The sequence below is a fragment of the Protomyctophum parallelum genome, assembly GCF_964188405.1.
Source record: "Protomyctophum parallelum genome assembly, chromosome: 8".
Taxonomy (NCBI): Eukaryota; Metazoa; Chordata; class Actinopteri; order Myctophiformes; family Myctophidae; genus Protomyctophum; species Protomyctophum parallelum.
Window position 1 is genome coordinate 28,459,196 of NC_139703.1, and position 15,208 is coordinate 28,474,403.

Below are 15,208 nucleotides of genomic sequence, written 5' to 3' on the forward strand. Positions count from 1 at the left end.
CAAGGGGTTAAATTAATTTAGCTCCTATGCCACAAAAATACAGTCGTAAAGGAATGTGAATCCCTACTCAGGCCCCAGTAAAAAGTTAAAGCCCCCCTTCCCCCTTTACTGTAGGCCTACATATAATTTCTAACCGTTTATTAGAAGATTATGTAGTTTTTGCATAAGTACTGTATATTTGTACAGTGTGTCATTAAATGTTCAAATAAATAATAATATGAAGGGCCTCAATGGAAACAACTAAGCCATAGTGCTTTCTTGGGTTATACATCCTCTTAGCACACCTTGTACTGACTGTTTTATGGCCAATTTGTCAAATATTACACATTATATTATTAGCAAACTATATCCACAAATGAATAACCCATTACAATCTCAAAATATTGAAATAGATTTTAATAAGATATTTTACCCACATTAAAACTTTCACTTGAATTTGGTCAATAATGCAAAGTAAGTGCAAAGTGAGCAGGTAAGATACATTTTTGCATAGTGATTGTGAATTATTATCATTTACAGTAGGACATACACTTTTACTATTGCAAATGGTATCAAATAAAGTTTGTATACAAACAGGAAACAATCAAAAGGAAAACACACAGGAATGGCATTAATGGATCTTAAGGCATCACTTACACACAATGCATTGCACAGATACTTACAGTGTTGTGTTATATGCAATACTGTATTGTCATATACATCTTGTTAGGAGGTTATCAGTACTGTCTGATAACTGTTCAATGTTAATAGCGGTATATGTAGCTCGTTCAGCAGTTCTCATTACTTGGGAGTTGTATATTGGACCGACCAGCAGCCTCAGTCACTGCTACTGCTGCTGCTGCTGCTACTACTACTTGAGGACGACTGTGGAGAGTGAGTGAGAGAGAGAGAGAGAGAGAGAGAGAGAGAGAGATATGGTGGGTATGTCAACAACCCCCAAAATTATATCCCATCTCAAAATATATTGAAATAAATAAAATAAAATAAAATGAAAAAACACACACCGAGCCCCTTCTAAACAGCTCTGTCACCTACAGAGCCATGCTGTAATAAAAACAAACAAACAAACACTCCATAATAGAAAATGACAATATCAGATATGGGTGAAAGGCTGGGTGTTCCCCCAATAAGAACAAGCAGAATGAGTCAGGAGACTCAAAGTCCAAATTCCCAGAGCCTCTCCCCTTGTGCTGATTCTACAAATGCCTTCTAAACCAATAGTTATTTCAAGATCTCTCAAAGATGTTCACAAATAGGCCTATATATAGTATAAACACACTTCTCCATTATTCAATCTAAAAAGTAACCAACAGAATAATCGGCTAAGAAAATAATAACAGTAGTCTTAAATTCCAACTCACCTTGCCACCATGTTTATGGTGTCCATGCTTGTGCGCCTTGTCACCCTTGTGTGCCTTCTTCATCTTCTTCTTCTTCATCTTTTTGTTGGCCTTATGTCCAACCACGCCCATGCCCATCCCTGCCATTCCCGGCATCATCCCCGGCATCGTCCCTGGATGATGATGGTGACCCCCTTTTGGAGAGTGGGGGTATGGGCCAGGGTACGGGCCAGGGTAAACGCCTGGTGGTGGGACAGCCGGTAAACCACCTGGAGGTGCATAGGGCATGTTCACCCCCGGGGGCATGTGCGGAGGCATGGCCGGGTTCATCCCACCAGGGTATGACGGATACTGCTGGCCTGCTGCTGGGAATCCTGGGTTCAGAGGATGGGGGAATGATCCTGGAGGGGGTGCACCGGGGAATGATCCTGGAGGGGGTGCACCGGGGAATGATCCTGGCGGGGGTGCACCAGGGAATGATCCTGGCGGGGGTGCACCGGGGAATGATCCTGGCGGGGGTGCACCGGGGAATGATCCTGGCGGGGGTGCACCGGGGTATGCAGGGTTGTAGCCGGGAGGGTAGGCGGGGTTCGGTGGGCCACCCGGAGGAGGCGGACCTGTGATTACACACAACATACAGTCCATTATACATACACACCTAGTCACCTACATACCTTAAGGCGTATTTATACTTTGTCATAGTTTCAACAAAAATATTGTTTTATATTTTCGCCAAAATGCTCAAAATAGGGATGCCAGGTTGAAAGTGGATAATTACACACCCCGACACCCGTTACTGTTTTTCTTACCTTGGTTAGGCCACATGATAATGTGTGTGTTCTGTGACAGGTGTCCTCAAAGAAGGCCTGGAGAGAAGTGAAGTATAAGCACATTCCCAGCAGCAACAAGGGAGGCAGTGATTTGCACATATCTCTCTGGTCCATAGGTCTGGACCAGCTAGCTGGCGCATGCTCTCTCTCTCTCTGACTCTCTCTCACACACAGTATATATTATTCAAAGCATTGTATGGCAATAAGACAATGGGCTACACAAATTATTTATTCATATGGCCATTGAACCTTGACATATTATAAGATTAACCCAGCCTTTCAAATTACAGGCTTTCATCTTCATCACTGGATAGAAACAGAACTTTATTGTGAGTTTTAATTTATTTTATTAAAAATATATATTTTATTTATCAATTCATGTAGGACAACCTAGAGTCCTAGAGAGATCCATTGGCACAAATGTCATTACATAACAGTAGCGTAGCAGTACGCCAAGTAGACATTAGACAACTCCCAATGCAAATAGCCAGTTAGTACTTTCTCAATACTAGTTTTCTCTTACATTTATTATGGCTATATTATAATTTCAGAAAGTCTGTGTTTCGAGGCATGTATTCTCAATTATGTATTCCATTATGGCAATCAGACTTCAAGAATCGTCATTCACAAGCTTACCTTGAGACCTCTTGATTGTTGTCAAGTTTGTGTTTGTCAGGAATGTGGGTGGTGGTCGGTGGTGCTGGTGCTGCTCCCTGCTGGCAGCGTCTAGTGAGCTAATCTAGTGAGCTAATTTAAGACTTCCGGTGGACGATCTCTTCAAAATAAGAGTACCCTCTAGAGTATTGAAAAAAAGTTTAATTTGCACATTAAAACTACAAATTAAGCATTTAAATGATGCTATATGATGCTATAAGACACACATTATGTTTCTGTGTAAGAATAAGTAATTAAATCCTTATAATAATAATAATAAAGTTATCTAAATGGATAAATGCTATTCACTGGAGTGCATGGACTTTATAAAGTGGACACTGGACAAAAGACGGCTCCGCAAGGCAACTATCTGGACATACCCACGCGTTCGGGGAGATGTCCTATACCACACCCCACTCTCCGCTAAGCGGGAGAGGTGTAAAATTCACAGTAGCAGACCTTCTACTGGGGTCAAGGCTGACAAAAAGTACCGTTTCCGGACCCAGAATGGACACTGGACAAAAGACGGCTCTGCGAGGCAACTATCTGGACATACCCACGCGTTCGGGGAGATGTCCTGTACCACACCCCACTCTCCGCTAAGCGGGAGAGGTGTAAAATTCACAGCAGCAGACCTTCTACTGTGGTCAACGCTGAAAAAAGTACCGTTTCCGGACCCAGAATGGACACTGGACAAAGAGGCCTCCGCGAGGCAACTATCTGGACATACCCACACGTTCGGGGAGATGTCCTCTACCACACCACACTCTCCGCTAAGCGGGAGAGGTGTAAAATTCACAGCAGCAGACCTTCTACTGGGGTCAATGCTGACAAAAAGTACCGTTTCCGGACCCAGAATGGACACTGGACAAAGAGGCCTCCGCGAGGCAACTATCTGGACATACCCACACGTTCGGGGAGATGTCCTCTACCACACCACACTCTCCGCTAAGCGGGAGAGGTGTAAAATTCACAGCAGCAGACCTTCTACTGGGGTCAAGGCTGACAAAAAGTACCGTTTCCGGACCCAGAATGGACACTGGACAAAAGACGGCTCCGCGAGGCAACTATCTGGACATACCCACGCGTTCGGGGAGATGTCCTGTACCACACCCCACTCTCCGCTAAGCGGGAGAGGTGTAAAATTCACAGCAGCAGACCTTCTACTGGGGTCAATGCTGACAAAAAGTACCGTTTCCGGACCCAGAATGGACACTGGACAAAGAGGCCTCCGCGAGGCAACTATCTGGACATACCCACACGTTCGGGGAGATGTCCTCTACCACACCACACTCTCCGCTAAGCGGGAGAGGTGTAAAATTCACAGCAGCAGACCTTCTACTGGGGTCAAGGCTGACAAAAAGTACCGTTTCCGGACCCAGAATGGACACTGGACAAAAGACGGCTCCGCGAGGCAACTATCTGGACATACCCACGCGTTCGGGGAGATGTCCTGTACCACACCCCACTCTCCGCTAAGCGGGAGAGGTGTAAAATTCACAGCAGCAGACCTTCTACTGGGGTCAATGCTGACAAAAAGTACCGTTTCCGGACCCAGAATGGACACTGGACAAAGAGGCCTCCGCGAGGCAACTATCTGGACATACCCACACGTTCGGGGAGATGTCCTCTACCACACCACACTCTCCGCTAAGCGGGAGAGGTGTAAAATTCACAGCAGCAGACCTTCTACTGGGGTCAAGGCTGACAAAAAGTACCGTTTCCGGACCCAGAATGGACACTGGACAAAAGACGGCTCCGCGAGGCAACTATCTGGACATACCCACGCGTTCGGGGAGATGTCCTGTACCACACCCCACTCTCCGCTAAGCGGGAGAGGTGTAAAATTCACAGCAGCAGACCTTCTACTGTGGTCAACGCTGAAAAAAGTACCGTTTCCGGACCCAGAATGGACACTGGACAAAGAGGCCTCCGCGAGGCAACTATCTGGACATACCCACGCGTTCGGGGAGATGTCCTCTACCACACCACACTCTCCGCTAAGCGGGAGAGGTGTAAAATTCACAGCAGCAGACCTTCTACTGGGGTCAATGCTCAAAAAAGTACCGTTTCCGGACCCAGAATGGACACTGGACAAAGAGGCCTCCGCGAGGCAACTATCTGGACATACCCACGTGTTCGGGGAGATGTCCTCTACCACACCCCACTCTCCGCTAAGCGAGAGAGGTGTAAAATTCACAGCAGCAGACCTTCTACTGGGGTCAACGCTCAAAAAAGTGCTGTGCCTTGGGGCATTGACATGAAATCACTTTCTCTACGCAAGCTAAGTCAGGTCAAGGAGTTACCTCTAGCTTTGGAATGGGTGTCACTTGTGTGCGTTGATTGCATCTGTCTGTGCATTTATGCATTTGTTTGTCCTGACGAAACTTGATTATTTCTCGACTGTTTATTTTCTCGTATGACACGACATAGAAACTACTTGTGACTACTGTCTTTGTGTGCTGTCGAGCGGATGTTCTTTGCATCAGCTCAAAGGTATAGCCTGCTGTGTCATTCGATTAATTTGTCCAGATATGCCATTTATGATCTTTAAGGATGTACAATGACGCATATGGTGGCCTGTCGAAAAATACACACATACTGGTCAAAGCATACTCATTTTGGTGGTACAGACAGGATAAATTGAACGTTTTTGGAATTTTTGTGCCAGCTCTTAACAGGAGAAGTAAGGTCTGTGGGCTGTTAATTACTTCATATGTTGATAAGCTCTTTTCCTGCTGACATGTTTCACATTGTTCAGATTGAGCAGGTAATATTTGTGCAATAGTGTCTAAGATGCCTTTTTGTGACACGTCAAGTGGCTGCACTATGAATTGTGACATGTTCTTTGTAGATGGTAAGGCCTTGTCACCACATTGAGTACAACTATACAGACTAAGACTTTTCAGGCAAAGCAGGTCATCTCCAAGGAAAGGAGACCGAAGTGTGTATTCTACAAATCTATTTAATATGGTGCATACTTCTGTCCTAGAACATTTCTGAGACACTAATGACACTGATGTGTTGGCTAGATTGAATTTCTCAAGTTTCCGTCTAAATGTTGAGTCCTGCGCTGCTGCTTCTTCAAGCCGTGTGTGACATTTTTTGATAGCAGATGTCTGTTGTAGAAATGTTAGAATTGGTAATGGTATAGCTTCACACATATTGTCATTTAGACTTTCATTGCATAAAACCACATCATCATCATCTTCTTCCAAATTGTCCTCCGTTATTGTTCTGTTAATTGCTTTCAACTGTCCAGGCACAGAATGTACAGATGTCTGTATGTTTTGCTTGAACAACTGTGTGGACACCATACATACTCAACCAAACTACTAGTTTGTGTATAAAATCTAATGGGTCATTGTGCATTCCTAAGGCCAAGTAAGATGCTATTCACTAGTTGTTGAGTGACACCACAGATTGTTTTGCAATCAAATGTGTGACCTGGATTTTGAAAAAACGCTTGAATGAGAGCTGCTAAATTCCCCGGCATAGATGACAACTGAACCATCGAAGTAGGTGTCAATGGTTTCAATTTATCTTGTACTACTTGTAGATGCAGTATACCCACGCGTTCGGGGAGATGTCCTGTACCACACCCCACTCTCCGCTAAGTGGGAGAGGTGTAAAATTCATGGCAGCAGACCTTCTACTGAGGTCAACGCTCAAAAAAGTGCTGTGCCTTGGGGCATTGACAATTATTTAATTAACGAATTAAATAACCTTATTTTATTCTGAAGGCAACCGGATGTCTTAAATTAGCTAGCTCTCAGACAGGAAGTTCTAAATTAGCTCATAAGACGGAGCCAAATATCTGTCTGAGAGTGGAGCCTGCCTGGCAAATGACATGGGGGGTCCTTTTTGTGGGCTTGGCCGAAAGTGGGCGTTACCAAAAGGTGGGCGTGGCCATGGCCGCCAGAAGTCTGTCAGATTTTGACAGCTTCAAATTAGTGTTAAACATAATATAACCCAATTGACTCCAGTCCTCTCTGTTTAATATATCTATAATGAAACTATATAAACTATGCATATACCATGAAGTGCTATGACTACTAGCTCTGGTCCATAGCTCTAATGCGTTTCATTTAGAGCTATGTTACTCTAAACTTCCCCGCTCGCATGAATGCAGACCAGCCTCTACTCTTTGGCGTAAATAAAAAGAACGTTTTTGCTACACATAAAAACAAAGGCGAGTTGTGTCATTAGAAAGCCTACTTTGGTAATTGGTTCTAGTTCTAGTGAACAGAAATAATAAATAAATAGACTTGGTAACCTAACTGTAGGGAGTGCAAACACATTAAAGAACCTGGGGGTTATCATCTATGAAAAGGCAACACAATGAGCAGAAAATAAAAATGAACCATGTAAATACAACAAATTGAGCAGAGCACTGCAGGGAGTTGAACCCCATTCCGGTAAACCAGAAGTACCACAACCAGTGCCTTGGTTTTTGTTTTGTTTTACGAGGTCCATTCGTTGAAATGTAAATTTTGCATTGCAACGGTAAAGTAATTTCACAATTGACATTGTAGGCAATAATTAATAACGGTATGGCACCAGGCCAAAGCCATGGGGATAGAGTATGTTTTGCACTCTGAGTGAGTGTGTGTGTGTGTGTGTGTCCGTCAGTTTGTTAACAGCTAATCTCCAGCACCATTAACCCGGTCGATGCCAAATTTTGCACACACACTCCCTGGATGCCAACGATGAACCTCTGTCCCAAATTTTCCAGAACGGCCTGTATAGCACCACACATTTTTGTATGCCCTCCGAGACTATGGACTATAGCCTTTCGCTTTTCCGCGATTTAACCTTTTTTCAAATCGTGAACAATGATGAAGAATCGCGCACTATAGCATGCCACTTAATGACCTTGGGGTCATCAAGGTCATTGATATTGATCAATAACCTTGAGCAGTATAAATGACCTTCAATAAGACTAGTAAATGACCTTGACCAGTATAAATGACCTTGACAAGTACAAATGACCTTGACCAGTATAAATGACCGTGACCAGTATATGACTGACCAGTATAAATTACCTTCATGAGACTAGTAAATGACCTTGACCAGTATAAATTACCTTTAGAAGACTAGTAAATGATCTTCACCAGTATAAATGACCTTTAGAAGACTAGTAAATGATCTTCACCAGTATAAATGACCTTGACCAGTATGCGGTCCGTGACCATGGACTATAGCCTTTTGCTTTTCCTTGATTTTCACCTTTAAAAAATCCTCAACAATGATGAAGAATCGCAGAGACCATGGACCAATGAATGAAATACAACACATTGAGCAGGGCACTGCAGGGAGTTGAACCCCGTTCCGGTAAACCAGAAGTCCGACACCAGTGCCTTAGTTTTTGTGTTGTTGTTCATTTAAAGGTCCAGGTGTGCATACGCATGTGCCCCTGTGTGTGTAGGTGCATGTGTGCATGTGTGTGCACGCTTCAATGACCACTGTTGGACCCAATGGCGATCAAGGACCTCAGGGAGCCACCCATAATTCACAACGGTCACAGCGAACTCTGTTGCATCACAACTGGTGGCCAACAGTCGTAACCAACACCGCCACGACCCACAGGAGAATACCATCGCACAGTGGTATCAGACCAACCACAATCAGCCAGCCCTCAAACCAAACCCTTCGACCTAGAAGAACTCAAAACTGCAATGGGAAAGTTGAAACCCGGAAAAGCAGCAGGGATTGATGACATACTGGCAGAAATTATACAGCACCTGGAACCTAACGCAAAGACCTGGCTCGTGGGGATGCTGAACACATGCATGGCACAGAAAACCATCCCTTCTGTCTGGAGAAAAGCCAAAGTGGTTGCAATCCCCAAACCTGGCAAAGACCCATCATCCTCAAAGAGCTACCGACCCATTTCCCTCCTCTGCATCACCTACAAGAGAGGCTGCTACTCCAACGCCTCATACCACTCATAGACACCAAGCTGACTAAAGACCAAGCTGGTTTCCGTCCCGTCCTGTGCTGGACAGAGCTCAACCTCACCCAACACATTGAGGATGGGTTTGAGGGAAAACAAATAACTGGAGCAGCAACTGGAGGGCGAAGCAAGCACGCAGGCAGCTTGTGCCTGCCTGCGTGCCTGCCTGCCTTCCTCATGTGGAAGCTGCATAGTTGAGTTTGTGTGTGTGTTTCTTTTTCTGTCTTTCTTTCTTAGGACGAAGATCAAGGTAGACGCCGTTGGAAGGCTCAACACAAGCCGATGCCCCTAGAGATCCATCCCAAAGCTTCCCTCAGGGAGTCCAGCAAGCCAGCTAGCCAGCAAGCCCGCCCAGTCAGCCAACGCAGCCAGCCAGCTCCGCCAGTCAGCCAGTGTAGAAAGTCAGGCTGCCAAGCCAGCGCACATCAGCCCTTGCAGTCAACCATTGTAGCCATACCAGCCTTGCTCAGTCAGCTCAGCCAGGCCTCTCTCGAGGCCTGGCTCTCTGTCTGCCTGGCCCGGTCTGCCCCGCCCTGCCTTGCAGCAACAGAACCAGCCTTGCTGGCAAGCCAGCCAGCTCAGAATACGAGCTCAGCAAGCCAGCGCAGCTGGCAAGCACGCAGTTAGTCTAAACCAGTTTCAGACTGGCAGGCCAAGGCAGACAGACAGGAAGACCGAGGCGCCTAGGCAGGCAGACAGGCCAGGAAGGCAACAAAGTGCAGGCAGGGGGACTGTCCGGCCTAAGGCTGCGCTGCAAGGGTTGGAGCCTGGCCAGCTCCTGCTGGTCTAGACTGAGTGGCTGTGGCTGCACAGTAAGGCTGCGGTAACCTAGTCTGGGCTTGCTGCTGCACTGGCTTGCTCAGCTCGCATTCTGAGCTGGCTGGCTTTCCAGAAAGGCTGGTTCTGTTGCTGCAAGGCAGGGCAGGGCAGACCGGGCCAGGCAGACAGAGAGCCAGGCCTCAAGAGAGGCCTGGCTGAGCTGACTGAGCAAGGCTGGTATGGCTGCAATGGCTGACTGCAAGGGCTGATATGCTCTGGCTTGGCAGCCTGACTTTCTACACTGGCTGACTGGCGGAGCTGACTGGCTGCGTTGGCTGACTGGGCAGGCTTGCTGGCTAGCTGTGCTCCCTGAGGGAAGCTTTGGGATGGATCTCTAGGGGCATCGGCTAGTGTTGAGCCTTCCTATGGCGTCTACCTTGATCTCCGTCCTAAGAAAGAAAGACAGAAAAAGAAAGACACACAAACCCAACTATGCAGCTTCCACCTGAGGAACCGAGAGGCGAGAAAAGAACTGAGCGTCACTTGGGATGGTCACAAACTCTCCAACCATACCCACCCCATGTATCTTGGAGTTACACTGGACAGGACACTCTTCTTCAAAAAAACACCTGGAGAACACAAAAGCCACGGTCAACACCCACAATAACATCCTGTGAAAACTAGTGAACTCCCAAGTGGGGCGCAGACCCACAAACAATCCGTGCAACTGCCATGGCCCTGTCTTTCTCTACAGCAGAGTATTCCTGCTCAAGCTGGAGCCGATCACGTCACACCAAATTGGTCGACACAGCCCTAAATGACACCTGTCGCATCATCACGGGATGGGTCAAGAAAACACCTGTCCCGTCCGTGCCTTTATGCGCTAGCCGGCACCTCCCCCCGCACATCAGACGACTGTGTAACGCTCAAGATGAATGGAAAACACAGGAGATAGACAGTGAAGTCTGGAATGAAATGATAGAGAACACCTCACACACACAGTTTCCTTTCGTGGCTGTTTACATTCGAGGGTCGCCGGTCCTCTCAAACGGAACAGTTTAACGTCATGCCCAGGACGAAAAGATATAGAGAACACCATAATGACAAATGACAAATAACAGCAGGAAGGCATGGGCCACAATCCACCGTCTTGGCAAAGACCACACCACCCATAATTCACAACGGTCACAGCAAATTCTGTTGCATCACAACTAGTGTAGGTATTGGATGGAGCCCGCACACCACAGGTATAAGAAAGACGTGATGCAGAGGAGGGAAATGGGTCGGTAGCTCTTCGGGGATAATGGGTCTTTGCCAGGTTTAGGGATTGCAACCACTTTGGCCTTTTTCCAGACAGAAGGGGTGGTTTTCTGTGCTGTGCATGTGTTCAGCATCCCCACAAGCCAGGGCCTTGAGTTAGGTCCCAGGTGCTGTATCATTTCTGCCAGTAGGTCATCAATCCCTGCTGCTTTTCCGGGTTTCAACTTTCCCATTGCAGTTTCAAGTTCTTCTAGGTCGAAGGGTTTGGTTTGAGTGATGGCTGATTATGGTTGGTCTGATACCACTGTGCGATGGTATTCTATGTGGGTCAGTGGCGGTGTTGGTTACAACTGTTGGCCACCAGTTGTGACCAAGACTGTGTGGACACCATACATACTCAACCAAACTACTAGTTTGTGTATAAAATCTAATGGGTCATTGTGCATTCCTAAGGCCAAGTAAGATGCTATTCACTAGTTGTTGAGTGACACCACAGATTGTTTTGCAATCAAATGTGTGACCTGGATTTTGAAAAAACGCTTGAATGAGAGCTGCTAAATTCCCCGGCATAGATGACAACTGAATCATCGAAGTAGGTGTCAATGGTTTCAATTTATCTTGTACTACTTGTAGATGCAGTATACCCACGCGTTCGGGGAGATGTCCTGTACCACACCCCACTCTCCGCTAAGTGGGAGAGGTGTAAAATTCATGGCAGCAGACCTTCTACTGAGGTCAACGCTCAAAAAAGTGCTGTGCCTTGGGGCATTGACAATTATTTAATTAACGAATTAAATAACCTTATTTTATTCTGAAGGCAACCGGATGTCTTAAATTAGCTAGCTCTCAGACAGGAAGTTCTAAATTAGCTCATAAGACGGAGCCAAATATCTGTCTGAGAGTGGAGCCTGCCTGGCAAATGACATGGGGGGTCCTTTTTGTGGGCTTGGCCGAAAGTGGGCGTTACCAAAAGGTGGGCGTGGCCATGGCCGCCAGAAGTCTGTCAGATTTTGACAGCTTCAAATTAGTGTTAAACATAATATAACCCAATTGACTCCAGTCCTCTCTGTTTAATATATCTATAATGAAACTATATAAACTATGCATATACCATGAAGTGCTATGACTACTAGCTCTGGTCCATAGCTCTAATGCGTTTCATTTAGAGCTATGTTACTCTAAACTTCCCCGCTCGCATGAATGCAGACCAGCCTCTACTCTTTGGCGTAAATAAAAAGAACGTTTTTGCTACACATAAAAACAAAGGCGAGTTGTGTCATTAGAAAGCCTACTTTGGTAATTGGTTCTAGTTCTAGTGAACAGAAATAATAAATAAATAGACTTGGTAACCTAACTGTAGGGAGTGCAAACACATTAAAGAACCTGGGGGTTATCATCTATGAAAAGGCAACACAATGAGCAGAAAATAAAAATGAACCATGTAAATACAACAAATTGAGCAGAGCACTGCAGGGAGTTGAACCCCATTCCGGTAAACCAGAAGTACCACAACCAGTGCCTTGGTTTTTGTTTTGTTTTACGAGGTCCATTCGTTGAAATGTAAATTTTGCATTGCAACGGTAAAGTAATTTCACAATTGACATTGTAGGCAATAATTAATAACGGTATGGCACCAGGCCAAAGCCATGGGGATAGAGTATGTTTTGCACTCTGAGTGAGTGTGTGTGTGTGTGTGTGTGTGTCCGTCAGTTTGTTAACAGCTAATCTCCAGCACCATTAACCCGGTCGATGCCAAATTTTGCACACACACTCCCTGGATGCCAACGATGAACCTCTGTCCCAAATTTTCCAGAACGGCCTGTATAGCACCACACATTTTTGTATGCCCTCCGAGACTATGGACTATAGCCTTTCGCTTTTCCGCGATTTAACCTTTTTTCAAATCGTGAACAATGATGAAGAATCGCGCACTATAGCATGCCACTTAATGACCTTGGGGTCATCAAGGTCATTGATATTGATCAATAACCTTGAGCAGTATAAATGACCTTCAATAAGACTAGTAAATGACCTTGACCAGTATAAATGACCTTGACAAGTACAAATGACCTTGACCAGTATAAATGACCGTGACCAGTATATGACTGACCAGTATAAATTACCTTCATGAGACTAGTAAATGACCTTGACCAGTATAAATTACCTTTAGAAGACTAGTAAATGATCTTCACCAGTATAAATGACCTTTAGAAGACTAGTAAATGATCTTCACCAGTATAAATGACCTTGACCAGTATGCGGTCCGTGACCATGGACTATAGCCTTTTGCTTTTCCTTGATTTTCACCTTTAAAAAATCCTCAACAATGATGAAGAATCGCAGAGACCATGGACCAATGAATGAAATACAACACATTGAGCAGGGCACTGCAGGGAGTTGAACCCCGTTCCGGTAAACCAGAAGTCCGACACCAGTGCCTTAGTTTTTGTGTTGTTGTTCATTTAAAGGTCCAGGTGTGCATACGCATGTGCCCCTGTGTGTGTAGGTGCATGTGTGCATGTGTGTGCACGCTTCAATGACCACTGTTGGACCCAATGGCGATCAAGGACCTCAGGGAGCCACCCATAATTCACAACGGTCACAGCGAACTCTGTTGCATCACAACTGGTGGCCAACAGTCGTAACCAACACCGCCACGACCCACAGGAGAATACCATCGCACAGTGGTATCAGACCAACCACAATCAGCCAGCCCTCAAACCAAACCCTTCGACCTAGAAGAACTCAAAACTGCAATGGGAAAGTTGAAACCCGGAAAAGCAGCAGGGATTGATGACATACTGGCAGAAATTATACAGCACCTGGAACCTAACGCAAAGACCTGGCTCGTGGGGATGCTGAACACATGCATGGCACAGAAAACCATCCCTTCTGTCTGGAGAAAAGCCAAAGTGGTTGCAATCCCCAAACCTGGCAAAGACCCATCATCCTCAAAGAGCTACCGACCCATTTCCCTCCTCTGCATCACCTACAAGAGAGGCTGCTACTCCAACGCCTCATACCACTCATAGACACCAAGCTGACTAAAGACCAAGCTGGTTTCCGTCCCGTCCTGTGCTGGACAGAGCTCAACCTCACCCAACACATTGAGGATGGGTTTGAGGGAAAACAAATAACTGGAGCAGCAACTGGAGGGCGAAGCAAGCACGCAGGCAGCTTGTGCCTGCCTGCGTGCCTGCCTGCCTTCCTCATGTGGAAGCTGCATAGTTGAGTTTGTGTGTGTGTTTCTTTTTCTGTCTTTCTTTCTTAGGACGAAGATCAAGGTAGACGCCGTTGGAAGGCTCAACACAAGCCGATGCCCCTAGAGATCCATCCCAAAGCTTCCCTCAGGGAGTCCAGCAAGCCAGCTAGCCAGCAAGCCCGCCCAGTCAGCCAACGCAGCCAGCCAGCTCCGCCAGTCAGCCAGTGTAGAAAGTCAGGCTGCCAAGCCAGCGCACATCAGCCCTTGCAGTCAACCATTGTAGCCATACCAGCCTTGCTCAGTCAGCTCAGCCAGGCCTCTCTCGAGGCCTGGCTCTCTGTCTGCCTGGCCCGGTCTGCCCCGCCCTGCCTTGCAGCAACAGAACCAGCCTTGCTGGCAAGCCAGCCAGCTCAGAATACGAGCTCAGCAAGCCAGCGCAGCTGGCAAGCACGCAGTTAGTCTAAACCAGTTTCAGACTGGCAGGCCAAGGCAGACAGACAGGAAGACCGAGGCGCCTAGGCAGGCAGACAGGCCAGGAAGGCAACAAAGTGCAGGCAGGGGGACTGTCCGGCCTAAGGCTGCGCTGCAAGGGTTGGAGCCTGGCCAGCTCCTGCTGGTCTAGACTGAGTGGCTGTGGCTGCACAGTAAGGCTGCGGTAACCTAGTCTGGGCTTGCTGCTGCACTGGCTTGCTCAGCTCGCATTCTGAGCTGGCTGGCTTTCCAGAAAGGCTGGTTCTGTTGCTGCAAGGCAGGGCAGGGCAGACCGGGCCAGGCAGACAGAGAGCCAGGCCTCAAGAGAGGCCTGGCTGAGCTGACTGAGCAAGGCTGGTATGGCTGCAATGGCTGACTGCAAGGGCTGATATGCTCTGGCTTGGCAGCCTGACTTTCTACACTGGCTGACTGGCGGAGCTGACTGGCTGCGTTGGCTGACTGGGCAGGCTTGCTGGCTAGCTGTGCTCCCTGAGGGAAGCTTTGGGATGGATCTCTAGGGGCATCGGCTAGTGTTGAGCCTTCCTATGGCGTCTACCTTGATCTCCGTCCTAAGAAAGAAAGACAGAAAAAGAAAGACACACAAACCCAACTATGCAGCTTCCACCTGAGGAACCGAGACGCGAGAAAAGAACTGAGCGTCACTTGGGATGGTCACAAACTCTCCAACCATACCCACCCCATGTATCTTGGAGTTACACTGGACAGGACACTCTTC

At 46.8% G+C, this 15,208-nt stretch overlaps 1 protein-coding gene across 2 annotated transcripts; it reads right to left on the reverse strand.

The window, feature by feature from the left end:
- Positions 1–375: 375 nt before the first annotated feature.
- prr13 (proline rich 13) lies at positions 376–2,902 on the reverse strand. Of its 2 annotated transcripts, XM_083771513.1 has the most exons (4): positions 2,807–2,902; positions 2,150–2,206; positions 1,362–1,957; positions 376–864 (listed from the first exon to the last, which is right to left on the reverse strand). In XM_083771513.1, the coding sequence occupies exons 2-4, from the start codon at positions 2,163–2,165 to the stop codon at positions 817–819; spliced, it is 660 nt and encodes a 219-aa protein (XP_083627639.1). In that variant the 5' UTR covers positions 2,166–2,206; positions 2,807–2,902; the 3' UTR covers positions 376–816. The 2 variants fall into 2 exon arrangements, with proteins under 2 accessions (XP_083627639.1, XP_083627638.1); XM_083771512.1 differs by lacking the exons at positions 2,150–2,206; positions 2,807–2,902 and having other exon boundaries at positions 1,362–1,998.
- Between the last annotated feature and the right edge of the window lie 12,306 nt (positions 2,903–15,208).